The sequence below is a fragment of the Crinia signifera genome, chromosome 12, assembly GCF_055691185.1.
Source record: "Crinia signifera chromosome 12, ASM5569118v1, whole genome shotgun sequence".
NCBI lineage: Eukaryota > Metazoa > Chordata > Amphibia > Anura > Myobatrachidae > Crinia > Crinia signifera.
The window spans coordinates 20260460-20287538 of record NC_139228.1 but is presented as its reverse complement, the minus strand read 5'-3'; the positions used below and the strand labels follow the sequence as shown (position 1 = coordinate 20287538).

At 43.8% G+C, this 27079-nt stretch overlaps 1 protein-coding gene across 2 annotated transcripts in view; it reads right to left on the bottom strand.

Moving 5' to 3' along the window:
• MAPKBP1 (mitogen-activated protein kinase binding protein 1) overlaps positions 1-26815 on the bottom strand; it is a 99510-nt gene extending 72695 nt beyond the window's left edge. For both annotated transcript variants that reach the window (XM_083166913.1, XM_083166914.1), the window contains exons 1-2: positions 26713-26815; positions 19155-19547 (exon numbers count right to left, since the gene is read on the bottom strand). In XM_083166913.1, coding sequence (XP_083023039.1) covers positions 19155-19274 — 120 coding nt within the window. In that variant the 5' untranslated portion in view covers positions 19275-19547; positions 26713-26815. The remainder of the gene's footprint in view (positions 1-19154; positions 19548-26712) is intronic.
• Between the last annotated feature and the right edge of the window lie 264 nt (positions 26816-27079).

Here is a 27079-nt window from a genome sequence, read left to right as displayed (position 1 = left end):
CAGTAGCGCAATCACCAGCGTGATGTCAGTCCATGACCTCTGCTATTGCATCACTCCTCCTGTATCCTGCTGTTGTCTAATTTGCCGGCACTCCACGTTGCTGGCTTCATTACTGGTTAATGCGCATGGTTCCGGATGGTTTACCAAAGTACAGCAATCTTCCTTCAGCATGGAAGCTCTTGCTTCCGATGCCAAAACACAGTCGATGCGCTGCTTACACAATTACCTGGTGCATCTCGTAGGCCGGTTGTCACGGTTGTGTGACGGGGCCGCTGGTCGATGTGACCCAGCTGCAGCATCTGTCCTGTCTGAGATACCCATTAAAAACCATTGACCATTCATTTGAATTGGACCTACATCACCAACCCAGGGCACCCCTGCAAGTGTTCTGTGGCACCCCAACCAACCCCATAAAAATAAATAAACTGAAGAAAAAAAAAAACACACACCACATGTTTTCTACATGAAAACGTCCATTGGAGCAGATTACTGAAAGTGTGTTTATTTGTGGAGAGCACTTTGGCAGCATATGGGTTGTGCCACGTGCTTAAAGCAGCAATAACTCAATTGGGTGTGTTTTGTTTAATGCTGGCAACGGCTTTACCCAGGCCCTTGCAACATAACGTTGGCAAGACTTCCGGAGAATAATAATGTGTCACTCCCAGCAAGGTCATAGGTTCACACCAAGACACAGTGTTCCACCCAAGTGCTTATGGGAAATGATGGCTAGCTTCTGCATGAAACAAATACAGGCAAGCCTTTAGGATGACTGCACAGTCAGGCCACATGGTCTGACACTCTCCACCCAGTGACCCATGTTTAAGACGGGTTACAAAATAGCAATGGATTGTACACCTGGAGGGAAAACATTTATGCCATTGTCATCTGGTATACCGCTCCCGATATCTGGTTTAAAGCAACAGGAAATGCATTTGAATAGCTTTGTTGGGTGCCCTCTAGGGGGTGCCTGTGGCACAAACATTTGAATATGCTCATTTTTAAAAAAGACATCCGTGGCTATTCAATTGCACTTGCTTTTTCAACTGAGACAGTTTAGCTCCCACACTAATTAAACGAGTTAATTAGTGTGAACACCATGGGTGAAATGTAATAGGATGAGAGATTCAGAAAGTGAGAGATTTGGTAAGAAATCTCCAGTTTTTTTAAAGCAGCAATCATTTACACTGCAAAACCTGTCTGATGTTGAATTGTAAATGGTTGCTGCTTTAAAAAAACTGGAGATTTCTTACCAAATCTCTCACTTTCTGAATCTCTCATTCTATTACATTTCACCCAAAATATTTATTAAGGTGCAGGTTTTTAGAAGTGGAGAGGTTGTCCAGAGCAACCAACTATATCTAGCATCTTCTAGAAAATAGCGAGCATTTAAGTAGAATCTGATTGGTTGCTATGGGCAACATCAACATCTACACTATAAACATGCATCTTAGTAAGATATACCTACAGAATCCGCAAAAAATTCATGGATTCATGTGTTACTAGAGTTGCGGTGCTGGTTAACTCACTGGATACCGTTTATTTTTTACCTTCTGCTCCATGAACCTGGTGAGTGCTAATTGAATAGCCCAGGAGGACGATTACGCCCGCCGTTATTTGAATAACTGAATTCCCCCTTTAAGGATTTAAAAAAGGTCTGATCTTCCATATGTAACACGGAGAACAGAGCTACAATTTGACATTTTAGAATTGGAAAATGAGGTTTGACATTGAATTAGGGCGGAGCAGTAACAACCACCTGAATTATTGTAATATTTATTATTATACAGTAAGTGCATACTGACAGCAATACATCGGGATAAGAGATTACTAAACATTAGCTACAAATGACCCATGGATAACGGAATCCATCATGCCAGCAGGGAGGGTAACAAAACTCATCCACCCCATGGGATTGTATTGTTCTAGACAGGAAAGGCTTTTTGTATCAAACCAGCCAATGTACAACATCACAGCACTGGCATTGTGCCTCAGACTGCCAAAGCAATGAGGAAGACCAGTGGGGTGGAAAAAAAAATAATCATATTTCGCATTTAACACTTGAAAAAAAAAAAAAAAATTTTCCTTTACCTATAATAGAGAACTTAGTTTTTGTCGTCAATTACTTAGGCAGAAAAAAAAAAAAATAATATGTATGTATGTATGTATGTATGTATGTATGTATGTATGTATGTGCACACACACACAGCATCAATCCATTTAAGGTTAAATTGCTATATGCTGGGGGGGGGGGGGGGGGCGGCGAATTGACAGCTCAATGGGCGGGTGCATTCAAAGGTATGAATGAAGTCACCTGTAGACAAGAATGGATACCCTTAAAAACTTGGACTACTCCGCTGCCTTGGGAACCTCTGCTCTAAGCTTAAAATTTTGTTACTCATTTTCTGAGCATCTAATTTATTTATTTTTCTCCATGTGTACGTTCAACTTTACTGTGTGCTACAATTCCAGAAAAATCAAGAGTCACTGGGGGCAAGTCACATTGCGGATGAACTATTCCCAAATTCCTCTGGTACAGTGCACTTTGAAGACACTCCTACAACCGTTTATTATTAGGAAGCCAAGAGAGGCTTGCTGCATCCCATGGTCAAACTGCGGTTTCAAAACTACACATCCCAGCATGCCTTGCCATAGTTTTAGCATTCCCTAATAGCAAAGCTTTGGCAAGGCATGATGGGACTTGTAGTTTCACAACAGCTGGAGAGCTATAGTTTGGCCATGCCTGCCTTTACTTACTATCTGGTTGTGTATCTGTGCACAGGCAGTCTGTCATCATGCTCTCCTATCATTAAAAACAACCACCTGTGCAAAGCGAAGTCTAGCACAGGGATTCTCAGACTGAGCCAGATGCACTAAGCTTCAAAAGCGATTAAATGGAGGGTGATAAGCAACCAGCCAATCAGCTCCTACCTGTCATGTCACAGACTGTTTGATAAACAACCAATCACCTCTTGCCTGATATTTTTCACTCTCCATTTTATCACTTTTGAAACTTAGAGAGAAAAACATTGCAGATTGCTTTCCACCTGCAATTCAAACCATGAAATGATTTATCCAGGCTGTGCAAATGTGAGTTAGTCTGACTCTACCGATCATCTGCAACAGAGAAAGGCTGATGGAGGCCGGCACAGACATCAAAACATCATTGGATCATGGGGCAATACAATTGTTGCGCGTCTCCCTTGCTGGATGTCTATTGGAGCTATTGAATTGGTTTTCCAATCCGATGCCCATTTTTAGTTAACACCTGACCAATCAGGGCTTGGCCACGCAAAGCCGCTAAACCAGTCTAAAGGTGGCCATACACACGCAGATTTATCTTCAGATCTGGCTGGTTGGAACAAAAACATTGTTATGGATGAGCGCAAATGACAGTTGACCATCTTCTTGGAAATGCTGGAAAACTGCCAAACTGTCACTCATCCATAACCATGTTTTTATTCCAACCAGCCAGATCTGAAGATATGGGCATACGTTTTGTACTTAAATAGTACACATTGTATCGCATCGGATGCAATGCGATGAAAAGCTAGTACAAAAAGTATGTGCAGCACACACTTTTTGTACTGTATAATGAGAGGCGCGGGAGCGCGCATCTCAAAGTACAAAACGGAGCCGCCGCGATTGCAGTGTGTATGGGCACCTTAAGGATCTTAAGTGGAGGTCTAAAGTCCGTGTTTGGGTGCACAAACTACAGACTTTCCCAGATTGATTATTGGCACCTTTGGAGGCTGCAAGAAGGAAAATAATGACTGCCCCAGCCAATGGGAGTCTGATAAGAGGCAACTGAATACATCCGATACTGAATACATCCGATAGACGCCCATTCATAAAAAGGCCCTAAACTTGTGCCCAGTCATTGGCAAGGAGGTTTATGCCATGAGAGAGGTTACATTGCTGGGGACAGCCAAACCTTCACTAATGCACAACTTTCCCCACTTAACCACAATAAACCAGCACTCCAAAAATGTCGCTATAGACCAGGTAGAGGACCACTGGATACAAGCTCCACCCCAGAAAGCAACTATTTAAACCAACATGTTCCAATGTGGATGGATGTAAATTTCTCATGAGCCACAGAAGTGTGCACTAGACCTACTAGAGACACACCTCTAGGAATCACTGGGCCCGTAGCACCAATCAGCAGAGGGCAATGTAGACTTTACCCAACATGCATGCACCAAGGACATACTGCCTGCTGTATTTGTCCAACAGATCCCTGTGTATATTTTACATGCATTCTATCTAGACTAGAACCTTGAAGTAATTCAATCTGTTCAGTGGATGATTTAATTGAAATAGTTCAGGTTATGAAGTGTTGAATACATATAATCTATGACAGCAAGATCGGTTAATTATACTGTAGTATAGAGTAATAACTATGTATGTAACAACGAGTAATTATCCGAGTGGTGGGCAATGCCAACATTTGCAGTTTAGCCGTGGGTGACCGCAGCAGCACGGGGGTAATTATAAAGGCATAATCTATTGTTTTGCAATGCGGTTCTCTCCACTGAAAGAGTACTTAAAAATAAAAAATGTCATTACCATACAATATAGGACAAAGTTATCATTCATGTATTCTCCAATAACTAATGCACAGCGAGGCTTATACTCACCCAGCTGTAAAAACCATCTGTTTAGAACTCCTCACCTGTTCTGACTTGTACAGAACCACTGCAGACATTGGGGCCGAATTCATCCTCGTGTCGGTGGTGGTGGTGGGGGGGGGGGGTTGAATGACTCATACTTGCCATTAGTGATATAGAAGTACACATGATTCCAGGGTGTAATAGTATGTACACACGGTGAGACTCCCTTGCTATTCGACGCGAGATTCAAGTGCTATGCAATCTTGCTAACTCTGTACTATTTACATACAACTCATGCTACCTACATTAGATATACAACTCATGCTACCTACATTAGATATACAACTCATGCTACCTACATTAGATTTGCACTATATAGTCATTGCTGCCCTGTCTATCTGGGTTTCGATTTGTGCTGTTCCGGGAGCGCACATCGGGATCGCAAGGTAAAAAAACCTGTGCAATCTGCATGCGATTTTCACTATATAGTCAAAATCTAATGTCAAATCTCACCGTGTGTACACAGCATAAATGTATTTGTTTTATTATTAGGGTTGAACATGTGGGTATTAAAAACACACTCCATAAGTAGCAAAGCAAAATAAAAGTTTGGAAAATAAATAATCACACACACACACAAAATTAGATGTACGCCAAGGTCTCACAACTGAAGCCAAGGCAATACAACAAAGGCTGCGGCTAAATATCCAAGTATGGAAGCGGCACAGAACAGGCCAGGAGAAGTGTGGTTGTAGAAATAGGAGAACAATGCCGCAAAATAGTCCTAGAAAGAAATTGTAGTCTTTATAAAAGACTAAACAGGGCGGCGCAGTATAACTCGCCTTTGTTGGCGGGACTGACACTTGAAAGTGCTACAGATCAAAAGGACAAGTGTGTATTACAACTTTCCTTATAAGTGGTTTAAAAAGTACAAAAGCGAACACTGCAGACACCTAACATTTGGGCAGAGAGGACAGATTAATGCCAGTACACCACAATACTGCACATAACAGCCAATGTTATAACGAGATGTATATATAATCTGGGGTAGAACATCATTAGTGGTGGAAATCCAATATAAAATGCACTGTGCGAAAGATGCAGCAAAGGATAAAAGAATTTGGAACTGAAAGTATTACACAGGGTTTGGGTAGGAGTAACAGCTTATCAGATATCCAGACTACATGCCAAATGAATGGTCTTTTGGACAGCAGACTGTTGGCCTTATTCAGACCTGTAGCAGTTTTCGTAGATGGTCAAAAAAACATGCTACACTGCAGGTGGGGCAGATGTAACAGGTGCAGAGAGAATTAGATTTGGGCGAGTTATTTTGTTACTGTGCAGGGTTAATACTGCCCGCTTTATTCTTACACTGCAATTTAGATGTCAGATTGAACACACCTCACTCAAATGTAACTCTCTCTGCACATGTTACATCTGCCCCACCTGCAGTGCAGCATGGTTTTGTCCATAAGAGAAAGGTGCAGAGACAGTGAAATGTGCCCCATATCCAGTCGGCATGATGGGATTGTTGCGCTGCCATCTCCCTGGCAGGCGCCCAATTCCTCCGCATTACCTTATTAATGTGGAAAGTCAATTACCACAGTCTAATTCGCCTTGCATGGTCCCGTTACGGCCTGCAGCCACTGCCCTAGAATGTATAAAGAGCCCATCTGTCGCTGTACATTAGGAGGCATCCTAGGCTACGCTTCCATGGTACGCGGGTAAAGTGCGACTACAACACTCAGGTTTGCTTGGGAAATGCCTGGTACACACCAGGACGACTAGGGCCCCATCCCCTCAATCTAGATCCAATTCCGACCAATTGGATGTAGATTGTGTGGTGATTGGGCCCTTTTCTGTCCTGGTGTGGACCGATACCGATCCGATGCGCGGTCCCGCCGGTCGGTCGTTATTCAGATCCTACCTGCTGCAGGTAGGATCTGAATAACGACCATACTGCCGGGTGCGGGTCGCCATTGGATCGGACCCGCTCACGGTGCACATCGTAAGCGGGTCGTGCCCCCCGCATCATCGTGAGCGGGTCTGAAGAAACACTGACGACCCGCTCACAATGTGCATCGTGAGCGGGTCGTCGTGGTGTGTACCCTACAAAAGAGGCTCAAATAACCTGTACACCAGGAATGCAAAGTTACAATACACAAGCCTAAAAACCACGTCTCCACAGCTGCCCCAGACGGAAAGGGGATACAGCCCTTAGGTCCACACCATTAAGGTCCACATACATTGGGTTAACCACTAAGTCGACTGGCCTTAGGTTGACACAGAGAAAAATGATCAACATGTCTAAGGTCGACAGGGTCAAAAGTTCGCCACAAGCATTAGTTCACTATGGGTTTTTGAGCCATGTGCCAACAGTGGGTATTTCATGCCCTACCATCCACTAGGGCGTGGAGGGAGAATATAATAGTGTGCCCGTAGCATGGTGAAGAGCACAGTGAGCCATGCGAGGGGACGCGCTGCACTGATACAGTGTTCAGGTCGACTGTTGACATTCAGGTAAAAAACAAAATAAGTGAAAAAACCATAAATCGACCTTTTGACCCTCAACCTTAGACATGTCGACCCAATGACTCATACCCACAGAAAGCCGAGATATATTTCCATATGGCCCTTTATAACAAATAAAATGGGACGCAGTAGGAGAACTTACACTTTATACGGATGCAACAGTTTGTTGGAGCATTTTGCAGAGTATTTAAGCAAGGGTCCAAAAACTGGCATTATTCCCAGGGTGGCACTGTAGGCATGGTAACAAGTCATTTTCCGTGAACTGTTAAGAGGTTCCCTATACCCCTTTCACACCCCACCTCAAACCCGGGTAATTGCCAGGTTGCAGACGAGTCGAGGTGCTTTGTGAAAGTACTAAAAATTATAACCCAGGTCGACCAACCTGGCAATTTGACCGGGTTATAAGAAGGGTTAAACCTGGGTTTCCTTCTATATAAAGGATGACCCAGATATAATGTGAAAGCGATGAACAGGCAGAGCAATGTCAAAGGTGTATTATATACACCATCTACAGCAGTGGTTCCAAACCATGGTCCTGACGGTACATTAAACAGCCCAGGTCTCAAGGATTGACATAAATTAGCCCCACAGTTATTTTGTTTTAACCACCTGTGCTCAAGCATGGATAGAACTAAAAGTTGGACAGTTAAAGTGCGTACACATTGTAACATTTTATAAATATATGAACGATTTTTTATCAAGACTATGGTGCATATCATCTCTAGTGTATACACACACACACACACACACACACACACCATATGGTCAACGATGCACACTCCCACGGGTCACCAAGCCACCATTGCTGGAACATGGTCAAATTTTGCCAATCTAGTCCAGCGGTGGCCTGCGTGACACCCCTGAGCCATATTGTTCAGTTGGTATACACAGTATCATTTGCCCATGAGCTCCTGCGATATCATGAACTATTTCGCTCGTAGAGCGTAACAGTATGTACAAAGCTTTAGCATCACATGAGGACAATGGTTGGGAAACACTTTTACAGTTAAAATAAGGTATACTAACACAGCGTGGGACTGGATATGAATAGTGAAATCCTCATCTGAACATTTACTATACAGAGGGAACAAAATGAATGCATTTTCGATCTATAAACGTCACTATGTGAGGCTCAGAACAAGATCCCTTTAAACCAGAACACTCATGATTACACCGGTTCTGTGGCTGATTAAAACCAACTGAACCGGAGTATTTCACGAGCCCCGAATTAAAGGGACAGTATGCCTAACTACATACAGGCTACCTTCATCCTAAAGGGTTATACTGTACAGATAGCAATGGAATACTTACTTTAAAGGATGTTTTTCTGGGAGCTGACATATTGACTTGTCAAAAGCCAAAAAATAAAAGTTGTGAACCGACCAACTGTCAGCTCCACCCACCCAGGAACACAGGACGGGCTGCAGTGCCTAGAAAAAAAGTCAGGTTTCCGAAAAATCCATGTAGATTTTCTAAAACAGGTCCCTACTTGCTAGGGTGCGATGCCTGCATTGCTCATGCCTTGCAAGATTATAGCAAGTGTCCTAGACGGCTACTGGAACACAGGGATCCTTTACAAGTAAGGAGTCATCGTCAGTCGGTCTGTCGGACAGGATGTGTAAGGGGTGGCTGACTACCTACCACAGTACTCCATAGACTATAAAGATGTGATGACTTTAATAATACTGGGAGTATCAGAGTTAAAAGCTTCTAAAGCTTTGCTAATCCATTCATTTTCAGTTTCCCCAGGAAAAGCATCTTTCATGTACAGGACTTGCAAATCGCTTTATACAGATTACCGGCAATCATGTGAGGATAAAGGAGGGAAAGGGCCCTTTAAATAAAGAAGTGTTTCGATAAGATGACAAGCCAGCAAGTTGGTTATTGGGAGTAGCTGGAAACCGCATAATCCATTGTTGTGGGGCTGCTCAGGGAGATCATTAGAACACAAGGAACTAGGAAAATTGAACCGCACAGGACAATCTTGAACCAAAAATGCAAGTCTTTTAATCTGATAACAATGGACATCCCAAACTCGCTTGTCCCAGGGCCGATTAGCATGCATAAAGCAAACAAGAACATAATTTATAGAAATACAGTTAAGTTAAAAATGGTTACCGGGATGTGTCTGGTTCGGACATGTCGGCATCCTAAGTGCCAGGATTCCGTGTGCAGCCCATAACAAGTAGCACTATTCCCACACAATAGCCAGTTTCCAAGTAACCAGCAACAGAATATTTGATTCAATTAACCACTCCTTTTACTTCAATTCACTAAGCAGACCGTGCCCGTGTTATTCCCCAAAGGAATCTAGTACATGTAGGAGGGCGCCGCTTATGGTAGAACATTTGTTTCACCGGCATAAGCAGTTGGGCAGGAGTTCTACACAGAGGAAGGGGGAATACAAAGAAGCCGTGTTTACTAAACAGGTACTTGCAGGACAAGTATATTTTACACACAGAATTAAAGAAAAAAAAAAACCACAACATATGCGGAATTAAGATAGAAATCCTGAAGGGCTGGAGGGAATCGTTTCTGAATCTGTTCATTAATATTTACTCCACCATTGGCAGAATCCTCCAAGTTTCTTCCTGTAGCGCCTCTGCGAAATATTCCATAAAATCCACCTGTGGCACAAATAAAGCACACTTTCCACAGAGGCAGTCACTGGCCATGCCACAGATTATGCATGCTTTCCATAGAGGCAGCCTGCCGCATGCCGACCGATAGTTATTAACCTATTGACTATCTAGACCAGGGGTTCTCAAACTATTTTGCTCTTGGACCCCCATCAGACAATAAATAAATTTACAGGACCCCAGCAAGGGGGGGAAATCGGATGGCCATACACTGCTGCGATACATCAAAGGTGGGAGAGCAGACCTGGGTATATGCCAGCGTATAACTAAATGCGGGAAGCAGAAAGTGGGCCATGTCCGCTTGTAATGGGGATAGTCGGACTGATGAAGTGAAGAGATCTAGCTGGCTTCCAAAGCATGTTGGAACTGGGGGGGGTCTATGGAAGAGGGAGGCGGTGGGTGTTTACTTAAATTACTAAACCTATCCCTGCCTCCACAGACACATTAGCCTGATGGTCAGCAACATGGAGTCGTGACCCCCCTGCTGAGGTGGTCGGGACCCACAGTTTGACTCCGTTCTGATCTAGACCTTTTAATCTGGGACTGGTTGCACTATATTCCCCAATTTAAAATATAGGGGCAGTATCATGAGAAAGTGGGAACACCATGCCCCCCCCCCCCCCAAGAATGTACAACATGCAAAACACATGGGGGGGTGGCCCGCAATGTATTGCTCAATGGTTAGGTACAGAGGCGTAACTCTGGGAGACTATGGAGACATCTCCCGCTGGGCTCCTGCTCCTAAGGGGGCACCTCTCCTCCTCTGCAAGTTTGAATCAGTTCATTGAAAGCCTTCGATATCGCTTCTGTGGCTGGCTCCCCCTCCAGGCAGGACCATAGACTCTTTATTTTAAAAATATTACACATAACATACATAAATACACGCATACATATATTTATATAAGGTGCGGTGATGGTGGGGGGACCAATATTTATCTTGCCTCCGGGCAACTGGGACGAACTTACACCACTGGTTAGGTATTAGTCTACGCGGGTTAAGTAATTTGGATATGAAGTTTGGTGCGGCCGAAAAATGCCGTCTAATAACTTCCCCTAATTAATAACAGTCTAATATCTTGATCTTGTTAAATAACTACAAAAGAAAAACTAATTAAGAGAAACTGTTGGGACACAAGAGGCGACAGCCAGCCAAGTCCAACCTCTATTACAGTGGATGCCGAGTAAAAATAACACGGAACTGTAAGCCGATAGGAAGGAACTTTCCTTAATAAGACCGTTTTCATACTGCACTCAAAGTATCCACTTTTTTGGTAGCGTAGTGTTTACACCGTGCAGGAACATTTTAGCAGAGAGCTGCCAGAATTATAACAGTATTTATACTAAGATCAGAACTGCTCAGATTGGAAGAGAGAAAACAGCTTTCCCTTATCTAATTGCCTAAGACATCCTTCCTTTTATCTGTGCTGTTCAAATCCATATACAGCTGGGAAGTTGCTTAACGACCCATTGTCCAAGTCAGGCTGGGCATATGTAGATTTGTGCAGTGTACATGCAACAAGGGGGAAAGTTGGGTTCTTTAAATTACAAAAAAAAAAAAAAAAACCTTTGCTTGAGACAAGAAGAGGTCCAAACACACTGGGCGATTTTCAGCTGAAAGCAGCTCATTTTGGCCATTTGAGCTGCGGTGAAGCTCCAAAGTCACCCAATGTGTATGGCTCGGTGCTACTGCATCATCGCTGGCCGCCACTCTGCTGGTATAAACCGTAAGTATCCGGAATTAAACAGGTAATATGGCGAGCCTAACTATAGAGAGCAGATTTTCAGACTACATTCCTTGGCTGGCTTTCATGTCCATTAATCTGTCCTTGATAAGACCGGTTTAAGAACTTGTACATGCAGACAAAGCTATCGCAGCTTTCATTGTATTTTATTTTTTTTAAACAGATTTACTTAATGTAATGGAAATATTCATACACAAGAGGAAAGGGGCTGTACTTGGTAGGATACCAATTTTTTTTTTGCACACCTACCAAGTCTCAAGCGGCATACACATGGGGAGATTTGCTTAGCGTTCTGAGCAATGCGAGACCGCTCAGCATACAACGATGTGTTGACACTGTGCTGAGCGATCTGTCAGGGCCAGTGTTCCCTGGTGAGAACACTGGCCCTGACCGGCGATTAAGTAGATTTATCCAGTATGCTGGATATTAATCGCTGGGCGATAGCGACGTACAGGCTACATATCGCTACGACCCCTACACACGGAGGGACGTAGGGGCATATTCTAAGCAATCTAGGGAGATCGCTTAGAACAAGACCCTAAATCGCTAAGTGTGTAGGCCCCATTACACGCATAACTAAATTAACCGGGTTGTGGGTGCTGCACCCACAAAATTCGTAATATAACGGGGTTGGCATTCTTAATGTAATGTAATTAAAGGCAGCGTAGCAAAACAATTCTGTACAATGGCTGCTGCCCCAAATACATTGACAAGATCTAGAGATAATATGAAAGAACACTGGTTAGAATTTTTAAAGTGAATCTCTAGTTTTGCAGTCTTCAATTTCTAGCGGAGCCTGAGAAGAAAGTCTAGATGCATATCACACAACTACCACAAAAACCCTAAACAGGATGTAATTACAGTATTCCATTCATAAGGTTTTATGATGATCTACCTCAGTGGTTCTCAGACTCCATCCTAGGGATCACAAACCGTTCACATTCCCCAAGCCAACCAGAAGGTGCACTCATTACGGACACATTTTAAAAAAGATTTATAAGGGGAAGGTCATTACACTGGTGATTCTGCGAGGAGTTCTGGAAAACATGAACTGCCCTTAGGACGGAGTTGGAGAATCGATGATCAATTTAAAAAAAAAAATAAAAAAAAAAAACTTTATTATTAGGTGGAGCCTCCGATATCCAAACTGCTTGGGACCTAAACAATTTTAGATGTTGGAATATTTGAATACCGTAAAATAATATCTTGGGATGGGACCAAACTTTAAACACTTTGGCCCTTATTCTGGTTCACTCAAAGGCAAATTCCTTATTTCGATTGGACAAAACCATGTGCACTGCAGGTGGGGTAGATGCTACTTGTGTAGAGAGTGTTAGATTTGGGTGGGGTTTTACTTCATAGTGAGATCTATATTGCAGTGTAGAAATAAAGCAGTCAGTATTTTCCCTGTACAGAAACAAAATAACTCACCCAAATCTAATTCTCTCTGCACATGTTACATCTGCCCCACCCGCGACTACTGGCATTCTCTAAAATAGCAGCACGCTCCCTCCTGGCGCTATATACAGCACTGTAAATTGAATCCTATATTTTATATAGGATTTTATGGTTACCAAGAAACATAGCCCATCACCGACAAGTCTGTAACTCCAGAAAGGAGAAAGGGGCTTGAAGCATTCATTAAATTAACGGATTATTCGGGCTGAAAATCCCATGACCGTAATCGCATATCATCAAAACAAGTTTACTTAACGCTCAGCTCACTGGTACACCTAGGGGTAGGTGCAGATATCAGCGCCAGTTATATTGGTTCATATGTCCCTTAATGTATATTATTCAGGTCCTCTAAATAAGACCTTGAGTCCTCCCTAGGATCTGCTACTAGAATAAAGCACCACACATAACAGGATGTTACCGTTCACGCATGTACTTTGGCCAGAGTCCTGCAGGCCGTGTTTCTTGAAAAGCTCAACTAATCCCTTTCTAACATTGTAGCCTAACAATAGCCAAAAGCACATAACAGGATAATAGGCCATGAACCCGTGTTACAGCTTAGAGAGACCAACGTCTAACTACTCAGAGTTGTTGGTACACAGCAAATCTCACTCTACCTAAAACATAAAAACCACTACAATACAGTGTTACCCGCACTTGTATTACTAATAGTACTAGAATCCAGGGTGGGGCGGTATAGATCATATTAAAAGGGCAGCAAGATCTAAAAAAAATACAAGTTCGCCTGGTAGCCACAGAGCGCAATTTGTGCACGATTCACATTTTTTTTACAAATGGCAGGTATAGGTTTTTTTTGGGGGGGGGGGGGGGGGGGGGGGGGGAGGAGGAGGGGGCACATAAAGCTCGATCACCCTTAGTAGTCGAACCAGTCTAGTTAGACCAGACTAAAGCGTGGTTGATGAACACATGGGCGTCATTTTTTTTTTGGTGCCGAATGTCACAGGGGTCCCTGTGGACACTGCATATGTGCATAGTGACCGATCGTCCTGCTGCGGGCGCGGTGCGCACTACACTAAGCACATTATTATAATCTCACGCTAGGTCTACTTGTATAGTAAAGTATGAACCAAGTCTACCTGTGACATTCGGCATTGAAAAAACTCATATCGACCATGTGACCGCCGACCAGGCGCCCGTCACTCTGACGCTGGTGTCAGACTTCCATTACGGTCGAAATAGATATCGTAGGTCCAGCGACCGGATACCATAAAACACGCCATTTTGATTGTCTATTTTTTCATAGAGGCTACATTTTTGTTTTTATGACCGTCAGTCAGTCAGTCTATTGAATGTTCACCCATTGATACACCCAGTCACAACACAGTTCATTAGCCAAAGAGGTATCCTGATGGCGGACAGACTATGTCTAGGTTGACAAATCAATCGGTCGACAATGACAAAGGGTCAAACAAGCTAAAAGTCCATTGACGAAAGGTCAACGAGTTTCAGTTTTATTTAATTCTTGGGTTGGGAATGGTAAAGTGCCAACCACAGTGAGGCACTGGGCATGAAACCTGACTGGATAAGCAAGTCATGTGAGGGGGACGCAGTACACTAATTAGGGACCCGCATACTCACGCGTTGACATGGACTCCAAACAAACGTGAAAAAAAAAAAAAAAAAAACACCTCATGTCAGCTTTTGCCAATGTGAAATAGACCGACATTATGGTGTTTATTTACCAAGATGGGAGTTCTATTGAAGATGGACTGTTGCAACCAGTTTCTTCTAGAAGGGGCTAAATAAGTAGATTGATTGGTTGCCTATAGCAACATCCCATCTTCAATAGAACTCACATCTTTGCAAATGTACCCCTATGTGTGTGTCAGCTATACCACACACACACACACACACACAGTAATATAGAAAGAAGTACCCATAATGCTTTGCGATATCAGCAGGTAACACCTCAGATTAGTGCAATCTGTTCTGCCTGCCATGCGGAATACCCCACAGTGTGAAAAGCACAATTTCAGATTTAACATCCCAACACAAATTAAAATATTGGAGCGAAGGTTACAGTCTGGGGTAAATATTTTCTCCTACGCCAATATTTTTATCTTAACCCTTTGAGCGTCAACATCTGAGATGTGCACAATATCTGCAAAAAAAAATGCCAGAGTCGGTCACATTTGTTATATAAAATAATAATAAGGTAACATTACAGGTCATTATGGTGAAGAAAAAGGTTTGCTTTGCAATTTTCACACCTATTTCGAATTTCCTTGGCACGCAAACTCGTTACGGTTAATGAAACCCAATATAGATTTGTTGTTGTATTTAAGCACCTGTATCTTGGGTTTAGTCACAGCACCATGTGGTACGTCAGCAAGAAGGTGAATAAAGAAAGGACTTCCCAAAAGTAGATGGGGTAGTCTAGAGCAGTGTATAACTACCAAGCTACCATAAGGCATTGTTCTGTTCTTTATCAGAGACACTGGTGCCCATTTCAATACCAAAACAATTGATTTAGGTCTATAATACCCCTTTCACATCGCACTTTTAAAATGGTATATTGCCATTTTTTTTCCATTTTAAAACGTTTAAGGCTGCAATGTGAAAGTGCCAGAGTTGACTTACCGGTTAAAGTTAACCGGTATTTCAACACGGTTAAAAAGCAGAGTCCTACACGTTTTAAAGCCGTTTTTGAACAGCTCTATTTCAATGGCTTGAAACGTGTCCCTTGGGGGTTAAACGGGTTGAATGGTATTAAATGATTTTTAAAACGGTTTTCACCTGCAATGTGAAAGGTCTCAAGGCTCAGACCCGTTTTAAAGTCCCATTTAAGAATACCGTGTCATTACCCATTTCTGCAATGTGAAAGCAGTATAAGATTGCAGATTTGCGTTCTCAGTAAAAGAGGTTATAAGCAGTTAAGTGGCAGTTACTTTTTATGGTGTGGAGTTCCTTTCTACCCCCCCGTGAGCACCTGCCGAGAACTACCAGGAATCACAATGATCAGCGTGGGTCACGGCTTCTGTTGTGTGCGACACCGGGTTTTCATAGAATTTGATGGCAGATGAGACCCATCCAGTCTGCCCCTTTATTTCTGTGGACATAACAGGCAATGAATCCATGTTTGTCGGGCAGTCCCTGGTCCCGTGTCAGATCATAGACAGTTCTGTTTCATTCAAGTTGGAACAAATATTCCGGATTATTGCAAAGTACGATGGAGCCAAGGCAGGGATGTAAGTAAGGAGGAAAGTCTTACCTTTATGTATGGAAATACTTTTACTTGTATCGGAGAGGCTTAGGTTAAGCAGAGTACACAACGATGTGGTCTGTACGTGACTATTTCCTGACACGTCATCAGCGTACACTCACCAGCGCAATCAGTGAACATTATCATGAGTGCACGCGAGAACACCTCTTACTACCCAAAATCTGTCCCTATGGTAGAAAGTATTGTTCCAAACAGCTAGCACTCTGCACACCTGCATTAGCATGCGCTCATTTTACACACGGCAGAGTCACGCAAACAGGCGTCAGGTCATCTGTACATCAACCTCAATGCTGTTCTGTATAAGCCCCTAATATCTGTATGGTAAACACTCATTTGCAGAACTGAAGGGGAACACGGAGGTCACATAGGAACAGATATGTTGTTGATGTTAAGCTTTCAGGAACAAGTCTTGAGTATAGAGCCAGTAATGAAGGACCCTGATCAGAGCAGGATAGGGGAAGCACAGCCATTGATCCACACTGCATACATTATACTTCCTCCCATCAACGTACAGGGCACAGACCATACCTGCCCATATTGGAGAACAAGGATCCCACCTCATAAGGTAAAGGCTTTATAAACCTTATTAATAACGCTTGCAGCACGCTGTGTTGAGTTTTAGCTCTACGTGTTCCAGCATCTTAGCTACATCACTGTCCCTGCATAGGTCTCACCAATCCAGCGTCTGGCAAATGGCTTCACATTGCTCAGTAAATGCCGAATTCGGCGCATGGGGATGTCCAGCGTTTCCTTGGTGTGCCCAAAAAAACACTCTGGGCATCACCACCAACATGCAGCCGAAGCCTGTACGGGGAAGGTGGCTGGAGTCAGTGCCCTGCCGGGTCTCAGCCATAGCGGAAGCAAGAAAGACCGGTCAGACTGACTTCTACAGTATTTGCAGATGGGGAGAATGTCATTTACACGTACGCTCACATGCGAATGGTTGTGTGAGTGTGTACATCAATTCGCATGCCACCGAGTATATTCGCTGGCTGGCAGGGGGGGCGGGCATTAGTCCACTCACTAAGCAGTGAAAGACCGCTGCTTAGCGAACCAACCTGAATCTCCCCCTAGGTGCAGCCAGATATTACATTATCTAACACGCGGTACACAGATGTTCTACTCACATACCGTATATACACACACGCGGTACACAGATGTTCTACTCACATACCGTATATACACACACACGCAGTACACAGATGTTCTACTCACATACCATATATACACACACACGCGGTACACAGATGTTCTACTCACATACCGTATATACACACACACGCAGTACACAGATGTTCTACTCACATACCGTATATACACACGCCGTACACAGATGTTCTACTCACACACCGTATGTACACAGATGTTCCCCTCACATACCGTATATACACACACAGTACACAGCTGTTCTACGCACATACCGTATATACGCACGCACACACACACAGATGTTCTACTCATACCGTATATACACACACACAGATGTTCTACTCACATACCGTATATACACACACAGATGTTCTACTCACATACCGTATATACACACACACACATGTTCTACTCACATACCGTATATACACACACACACAGATGTTCTACTCAAATACCGTATATACACACACAGATGTTCTACTCACATACTGTATATACACACACACAGATGTTCTACTCACATACTGTATACACACACACACAGATGTTCTACTCACATACTGTATACACACACACAGATGTTCTACTCACATACTGTATACACACACACAGATGTTCTACTCACATACTGTATACACACACACACAGATGTTCCCCTCACATACCGTATATACACACACACAGTACACAGATGTTCCACTCACATACCGTATATACACACACACAGATGTTCTACTCACATACTGTATACACACAGATGTTCTACTCACATACTGTATACACACACACACAGATGTTCTACTCACATACTGTATACACACACACAGATGTTCCCCTCACATACCGTATATACACACACACAGTACACAGATGTTCCACTCACATACTGTATATACACACACACAGATGTTACACTCACATACCGTATATACACACACAGTACACAGCTGTTCTACGCACATACCGTATATACGCACGCACACACACAGATGTTCTACTCACATACTGTATACACACACACAGATGTTCTACTCACATACTGTATACACACACAGATGTTCTACTCACATACTGTATACACACACACACACACACAGATGTTCTACTCACATACCGTATATACACACACAGTACACAGATGTTCTACTCACATACTGTATATACACAGTACACACCTTTACCAGCAGTAAACACACACAGACACTAGGAACAGCCAGGGGGAGGACACATTAGAGGGAAGTGTATTACTATGCTAGAACAGGGGTGCTAAACATAAGACCCTCCAATGAATGTGGGACACCCCATCCCAGCAAGCCCTGCCTCCGTTCCCATTCACAAATAGCAAAATGGTGGTAAGGCATTCTGGGATTTGTTGTTCCACAACAGCTGGAGGGCAGCATGCTGAGCACCCCTGTGCCGAGATCAAACAATCTGTATAGAATTGGAAATACCACTCTGTTCTCAGTCCCAAAAACAAGCGGATAAAAAGCGCAGGTGCTGGAAGTGACGTACAAACACAGGGAACACCGCAGCCCCTAACTCAGGAACTAGGATATGGTATAAGACACAAATATTTTACTGCAGACAAAGAACCAGATTAAGCAAAATAATAAGACCTGCATTTAGCCCCTTAGACAGGGGAGAACCCTTTATAGGAAGCTTAGAACAGTGTCCGGTAACCTGTATCTAGAACAATGGTTAGCACTAGAGGTTACATAGTGGCTTGCTCACATGTTCCCAGCAAGACACAGAGCAAACAGCAGACGCATCATAAACCCACCTTGCTGCCAATATCTTCTTTCCTTCCCCCGGGCTTGTGCCTTCTCAGCTTTATAGAAGGAGACCGGAGCAGGTTCTTCAAACGGCTCGTTATGGTGGTTCCAGCTTCTACTGCAGCCATAATTTAGGGTTTCGCAAAAAAGTCCTTTTACTAAAAAATGTATATAAAAATTTAAAAAAAAATTGCACTTTCCTTCCAGGCACCAGAACGATGACCAATCAGCCCTGCTGCATGGTTACATAGTCCATGGCTCAGGTACAGAGACCCTCTTGCCCGTCAGCATGTGCGGATGCCAGTGTGACTTTCCATGCTGCTGGGCTTTTGTTACCAAGTAGAAGAGGAGGAGGATGGGCTGCGTGCAGGCGACTGCTGTCAGATTCTCACAGAGGCAACCTGAAATAACAGAGAGCAGCAGGCGTTTAGCAGGGCTGAGCAGGAGAGTTATGGGAGTGCAATGCAGTGGTTGCTGTGTGCTGTGCTGACACTCGCAGGAATTATGGGGAGGCAGCAGCAGCAGCATGTTTGAAAAATGCCACAATTATAGTTTTGCAATGAATGCAGTAAACAATAAGAGGACGAGAACACAATACAGTAGAGTCACGTGCTGCAGTCGTTGGCTCAGCACACAGCAACCTATAAGAGACGTACCGTATATGCTGCCATGAATACAATATATACTTTATATAAGAACATTTATCAGCTATAGGACATGGTAACACTTCCTGACCGAACACATAGAAGTCCACAAAATATATGGTCTTCACTTTATTTCCCTGTGTCTGTTGGTAAATAAATAATATTCCATAAACACCGGGCATCACAACCATAATTTATTGTCATATTCCAGACACTGGAGAGAGATAAATAAAAAAATAACATAAAAATCACAATTACCAAGAATACCCACCATACAATGATAGAAAAGTTAAAGCTGGGTATGGGTCGATATTCATTGGGTTGACACATGAACTAAGTCGACAGGGTTGGAACGTCAACACACCCTTTAGGTAGACAATGGGAAGGTCAACACGGGGTTTTCACATTTTTTGGCCCATACACAGGGATTAACCAGGCTTGCCTACCCTCCCGGAATGGCCGGGAGGCTCCTGAAAAGTCGGGTCCGCCCCCCGGGAAGGTGGGCAAGTCTCCCACTTGCCAGCCGGAGCCCCCGCACCCCCTTCCCTGCTGATTCTATTACTGCAAGTCGCGGGTCAGCAGAGAGGGGGAGTGGCTAAAATGATGCGGAAGCGGCATTCACGTCATTTAAGCACCGCTAATCACTGCGTTTTGTGCATGGGGGTGGGGCCAAGTGATGTCACCCTTGCCCCCGCCCCCTCTGCCGGGATGCCTCTCCGGGCTACTCCCGGAGAGGTGAAAATAAAAGTAGGCAAGTATTGGATTAACCCTTCTTAAAACCAGAGCTATTAGATTAGATTTCACACCGCACCTCAACCTGGGTCAACCCTGCAATAAAAATATTCTGGTAGGTTAATTAGCTCCCCAACAATAAATTAACCTTAGAATGAGTGTGCATAAGGAATATATATATTATAGTCTACACCGGGGCAGGGACTGATGTGAATGTTCAAATATTCTTCGTAAAGCGCTGCGGAATATGTGTGCGCTATATAAATAACTGGTAATTCACGAAAAAGGACCTGGGATATTGCTGCGATGTGAAAGGGGTACAATTTACTATACAAAATCAAACGTTACAAACAAAATTGCTCAGTCAGAACCATAAAAGTACTTACAATATGCATGAACGCTGAATTACGTGTAAGCCGGTATATTACAACAAAACCCTATGGAAGTACTGATTTTTGCAAAACATCATCGAATAGAACACAAATATTTTGATCACTTTTCCAACAGCTAGTCCCTGTCTTTCTGTATGATCACAATAAAATAAAGTTACAATGTTGCTGTAGGCAAGCTGGTGTTTAACCTTTCCTGACCTGGACAGGATCCTATGGGGTTTCAAGCTCAGAATTCCTGCAGTTGCAGAGAAAACCTCTCTTCTGTGCCTAAATGGGGTCTAAACTGTCCTCTGAAGTCCCTGATGTGACAGCTGCTGTTGTTTAAAGTCCGCACACTGTCCAAGGAGCAGGAATCCATACCCACAGTATTGTAATTTTGCTAGATGCCACTTACTAGCGTCACATAGGTTTAATATCATGAATTACGGTACTTGTGGAGTATCACGGCTCCCACGACCTGCATCGTATGCAGATCGTATGCTAAAAATCGCATCGCATCGCATGTGGCATACGATGCTATGCGATGTTTTACAGATTTTTGACTATTTTTGCTCAAAAATCGTATGCCATCGCATAACATCGTATGCCATATGTAGTGGCATACGATGTCATACGATGCGATACGATGTTTTACCGATTTTTTAGCAAAAATGGTCAAAAATCGGTAAAACATCGAATGGCATCGTATGCCATATGTAGTGGCATACGATGTCATACGATGCGATACGATGTTTTACCGATTTTTGAGCATTTTAGCTCAAAAATCGTATGCGATCGCATCGGATGCCATACGATGGCATGCGATGCGATGGCACCCGATTTTGGACTGAAATGCATCAGAATGCATTGAAATGTGTATTAAAGTAGTGAAATGCCCCCAAATGCCATTTTTCATAGTGCACCACCCCCACTATCAACGTCAACCCGAAGCGTGGCGAGCGCAGCGAGCCCGCGAGGGGCGGCGGTACGCGTCCTACGACCTTTTCATACCCCCACTATCACGTCGGCGTGGAGTTGAGAATAGAATAGTGTGGCGAGCGCAGCGAGCCACCGAGCCCGAAGCGTGGCGAGCGCAGCGCGCCCCGCGAGGGGACGCGGATACCTTCACAGCTATACGCGTCTCCTCGCGGGCTTTACAGGTATCCGCGTCCCCTCGCGGGGCTCGCTGCGTTTGCCACGCTTCGGGCTCGGTGGCTCACTGCGCTCGCCACACTATTCTATTCTCAACTCCACGCCGACGTGGATAGTGGGGGTATGAAAAGGTCGTAGGACGCGTACCGCCGCCGCTCGCCACGCTTCGGGTTGACGTTGATAGTGGGGGTGGTGCACTATGAAAAATGGCATTTGGGGGCATTTCACTACTTTAATACACATTTCAATGCATTCTGATGCATTTCAGTGCAAAATCGGGTGCCATCGCATCGGATGCCATCGTATGGCATCCGATGCGATCGCATACGATTTTTGAGCTAAAATGCTCAAAAATCGGTAAAACATCGTATCGCATCGATGGCATACGATGCCATGCGATGTTTTACCGATTTTTCACCATTTTTGCTCAAAAATCGGTAAAACATCGTATGACATCGTATGCTACTACATATGGCATAAGATGTTATGCGATGTTTTACCGATTTTTGACCATTTTTGCTCAAAAATCGGTAAAACATCGTATCGCATCGTATGACATCGTATGCCACTACATATGGCATACGATGCCATGCGATGGCATACGATTTTTGAGCAAAAATGCTCAAAAATCGGTAAAACATCGCATCGCATCGCATCGTATGCCACTACATATGGCATACGATGCCATACGATGGGAGCCGTGATACTCCACAAGTACCCTTCAGGTTAACCCAAGCGTTCTGCAAATATTTCACGTGGTGCAGAATTTAGGCATGCTGCAGAAACACACAACCAGTAAAAATGCATCTCACAGACTAATAGCTTGGTCATTGGAGGGTGTGAAGAGGAACAGAAAAATAAAACATTTATTATGCAATAATTCTGGTGAATGTGTGAAATGCGGAGGCAAATAAAATAATCTGTCAGTGCTCACTCTGTGATTGGTCAACACCCAGATATAGGCTGGATCCCAAACTACGCTTCAAAAGTGATAAAACGAAGAGTGATCAACAGCCAGCCAATCAGCTCCTACCTGCCATGTCACAGTCAGTTTGAAAAATGTCAGGCAGGAGCTGATTGGTTGGTTGTTTATCACTCTCCATCACTTTAGAAGCTTAGCACATCTGGCCCTCTGATCACCATCATTGCGAAAGACCGGGCCCAGCATAGAATTTTTTTATGTTTTGTTTGAGTATATTGCAAAACGCTCCTTACAGATAGAAACTGCTAAACATCAGCGTGTGACTGTGTGTGGTCAGAAGAGGAGATGAATATTAATGCACATGCCGACACTGATACCCTCTGACTCCTAGTCAGTAATCTGACCTGGGGCTTTGCAGACAACAAGAATGCCATCTCATTTGTTGCTTTCCAGCGGGGACTGTAAATAATGAATATTAAACAGATCACTGTACTAGTATAGGAAATACAGTATATGCCTGCTGGCATAGGACCATGAGATATACTGTATACACTACAGCAGTGGTTCCCAACCTTTTTTCTCTCCCGTACCCCTTGATTAGGCTTTTCATTGATAAGTACCCCCTCCTCTCACTTTGAAATATGGACAGTACTTAGCGGTATGCGGATCCTTATATTAAGGAGGAGCGGAGGAGTAGTATACAGCAAGGAATAATGCCCTTCTGTGTCTAGACACTGGTTGTGTATTATCTCCAGGATTCCCGCTAACATCGGTAGGATTAATGCCGCTGCTTCCTCCACCTTTGTCAGTGCTGGGCAGATGACTGCTGATGTCTGAGGGCAGCGGGGGAAGCTCCCAGTGGATTGCTGGTCAGGCATATGACACAACATGGTTTGTCTCCATGGCAATGGGTCTTCAGCCATCAAAAGACCTTTTCATCGTCCGCCATTACCAATATTATTTTCAAGTACCCCCAACTGGTCTGCAGAGTACCCCCAGGGGTACTAGTACCCCAGGTTAAGAACCACTGCACTACAGCATTGGTAGCATCTCTGTAGGTCATTTCCATAGCACAAAGTGACACGGACGATGTAAAGATGGCTTTAGTCCAGCCGTGCTTCTTGATCAGTTGCTATTACATTTGCAACTAAGGCAAACACACAGGTGGTGGAGCGGGGGTAACTTTTTGTCCTTCATAATGTATTTCAATCAGTGGCTGCCAAACTTTCCCAAATCACAGTGCCTTAAGGCCAGTACACATGGGGCTATTTCAGGGCTATTGCCAAGTGATCTGACGTGATCACTCTGAAATTACACACATGTTCCTGTGTGTATACCCCCCAGCGATGTCTATGTGTGGTCCCATGGTGCTGTCACCTGACTAGATCTTGACTGCATGCAGTCAAAATCTAGTCGCTGCCAGTGTTCCAACAAGAGAACACTGGTCCCCGCAGATGGCTCAGCACACATCGCTGGTGCCAGCGATGTGTGCCAAAGCTCACCACTCACCGCAGGACTCCCGTCGCCCAGTGTGAACGGGCCTTTAGAGCAGTGTTTTTCAACCACTGTGCCTTGAGCTGTTCTCAAGTGTGCCTCCAGATCTAGGAGGTGCCCAAACCAGTTTACAGCCACCACCTGTTATTTATTGGTCTCTAATTTTCATGTAAAGGGCGAATGTATTTTATTTTTGTTACCTGTGGGGACCAGTGTGATTTGTTTTTATATGGGGCCAATCGATTGTTTTTTTTCCTGTGGGGGCCAATGTGTTTTGCCCTGTGGGGATGTCATGGAGTGCCTTGGCAATTTTAAAATCTTATTTAGTGTGCCGCAAGGTAAAAAGGTTGGGAAAAAAAAAAAAAAAAAAAAAAAAAAAAAAAAAAAAAAAAAATCGCCGCTTTAGAGTATCTGCAATTTGCTATAACTTGTCGACACAGATGAACAGTCATCATTAGTGATGTCTACGTAGATGATATGTTGACACAATGAACGGTCAAGCAAACTGTACCTGGCACGCTGGTAGCATTTTATCTTCTCCCAGTGAAGGTGTTAATGGTTAAAGGATGTCTAGTAACAGTTTAAACCGGGCATGTCCAAACTATGACCCTCCAGCTGTTGTGAAACTACAAGTCCCATCTTGCCTTGCCACAGTTTTGCTATTAGGGAATGCTAAAACTATGGCAAGGCATGCTGGGATGTATAGTTTCACAACAGCTGGAGGGCCACAGTTTGGACATGCCTAGTTTAAACCATGTCAATATCGCAGGCAGCATTCAGTTGTTGATCGCACCCGATCTCTGCCTCAGGTGATGGATGACCGTGGGGCAACACTCCCTTAATAAGGTTTTCAAGCATATCGCGCCCAGAGAGGTCAGGTTTCGCCCAGTGCTCAAATGGGTGACTTTGCACATTGCAGCGCGCCCATTGGCAGAAACAATTGAATACCGCTATATGTATGTCAGCATAAATACCATCAAATATGCAAAATACCACCAATTAATTGAGCAGTACTTGTCGGTCATCCGACTGAGATCATATAAAACCTCCAACACAAAGGCCCTAATACCAACACATGTGACAGAACCTATAACAGCATTCTAGCAGAAAACCATAAGAACATACTGCAGCTGTGACATTTGCACCTCACCACACAGCAAAGGGCAATTCCAGGTCTCGGAGGAACTTCAGCGCCAATGGGCATGCATCTTATTCATAGTGGTGCAAAACTAAAAGGCCGCATTTGTATGGAGCAAGCTTCATAAAAAGGCTTTGTTTGTTAGGGTCATGGGGAACACACACAATGTAACACTTTATCCTTATGTACACATTACCAGAGCAAATACTGTGTACACAGGACTTTATAACAACCAGACACTTCATTTCCAAACATTACATTTCGCTTTCTATAGAACGATAGCATTTTTGCCCAAAGCAAATACGAACAGAATAAATGGGTATTGAACCGAGGGTGGTGGATTCTTGTCTTTGGCTATGTAGAGTTTAGGGCCAGTCTGCATGGCTGGCTCACCCAGCTGATGTGGGTCTAACAACCAGGACAGCTGATACGTCACAGGTGATCCCAGCATGCTAGAATGCGATCAGACACACATGCTTCTGCAAACACACAAGTCTGCCCTGACAATCCATCACCGCTTCCCATATGTACAAAACACATAACCGTCTCTGTAGCCATAGGGACTACAAGAACACAACACATGGGACTTTCCTATTTAGGGGTGAGTACAGTAAGCCATGCAAACCAGACATTAGGATCACCACAGTGCATGAATCAAGGGTTTGTAGAATACCAGAGCGGGTATACGGATACAGAGAGCGTACAATAGAGGGGTGGGTATAATTACTGTGCCATGCACAATAAGCAGACAGTTATACGCTAGACACACATACACTGTATATGTATAGGGAGCTCCCAACTATAACCCAGGGAATTCTGCTCAAAACTCTTCCCCAGTCTGCTGCACAGCCCATATAAGCACAGACAGACACAGACAGACACATGCTAAGCCTTTGTCTGACATACATACATGCATGCATTATCTTTTCTGCACATAACCTCATGTTACTGCAGAGCACTATACTGTACATTTAGAGACAGCCTTTTAATAATCTACAGATATGTCTGCTGCCAAGCATGTGCATTATTATACACACATATGTGGGGCACTTCCTGCAGCCATGACACATTACACACACATACATACATGTGTATACAGATATACATACATACCTCCTGGTCTGTGCTCACACAGCTCCTGCCTGCAGCAGATTGATTTCTATTCTCAGTCTCCAGCAGCAGCGCAGCCCTGCTGCAGATTGGGAGGAGGAGAGGGGGGAGCTGAGAATTACGGAAGCCCAGCAGGCACAAACTTGGATTTATATACTCTGCCTATATGCAGCAAGCAGCAGCACAGTAAAAACACTAATAACGGATTGCTGCTGCTGCTGCTGCTGCTGCTGCTTCCAAATGGCAAATGCTCACTCCCAGCACCTCATGATATTGCTGTTGTTACTATGTCTAAAGCTCAGCCAGTAGCTTATGCATTAATAACAATACAAATTTAGGGTCACACATCAGAAACCTATAATCCATGGAG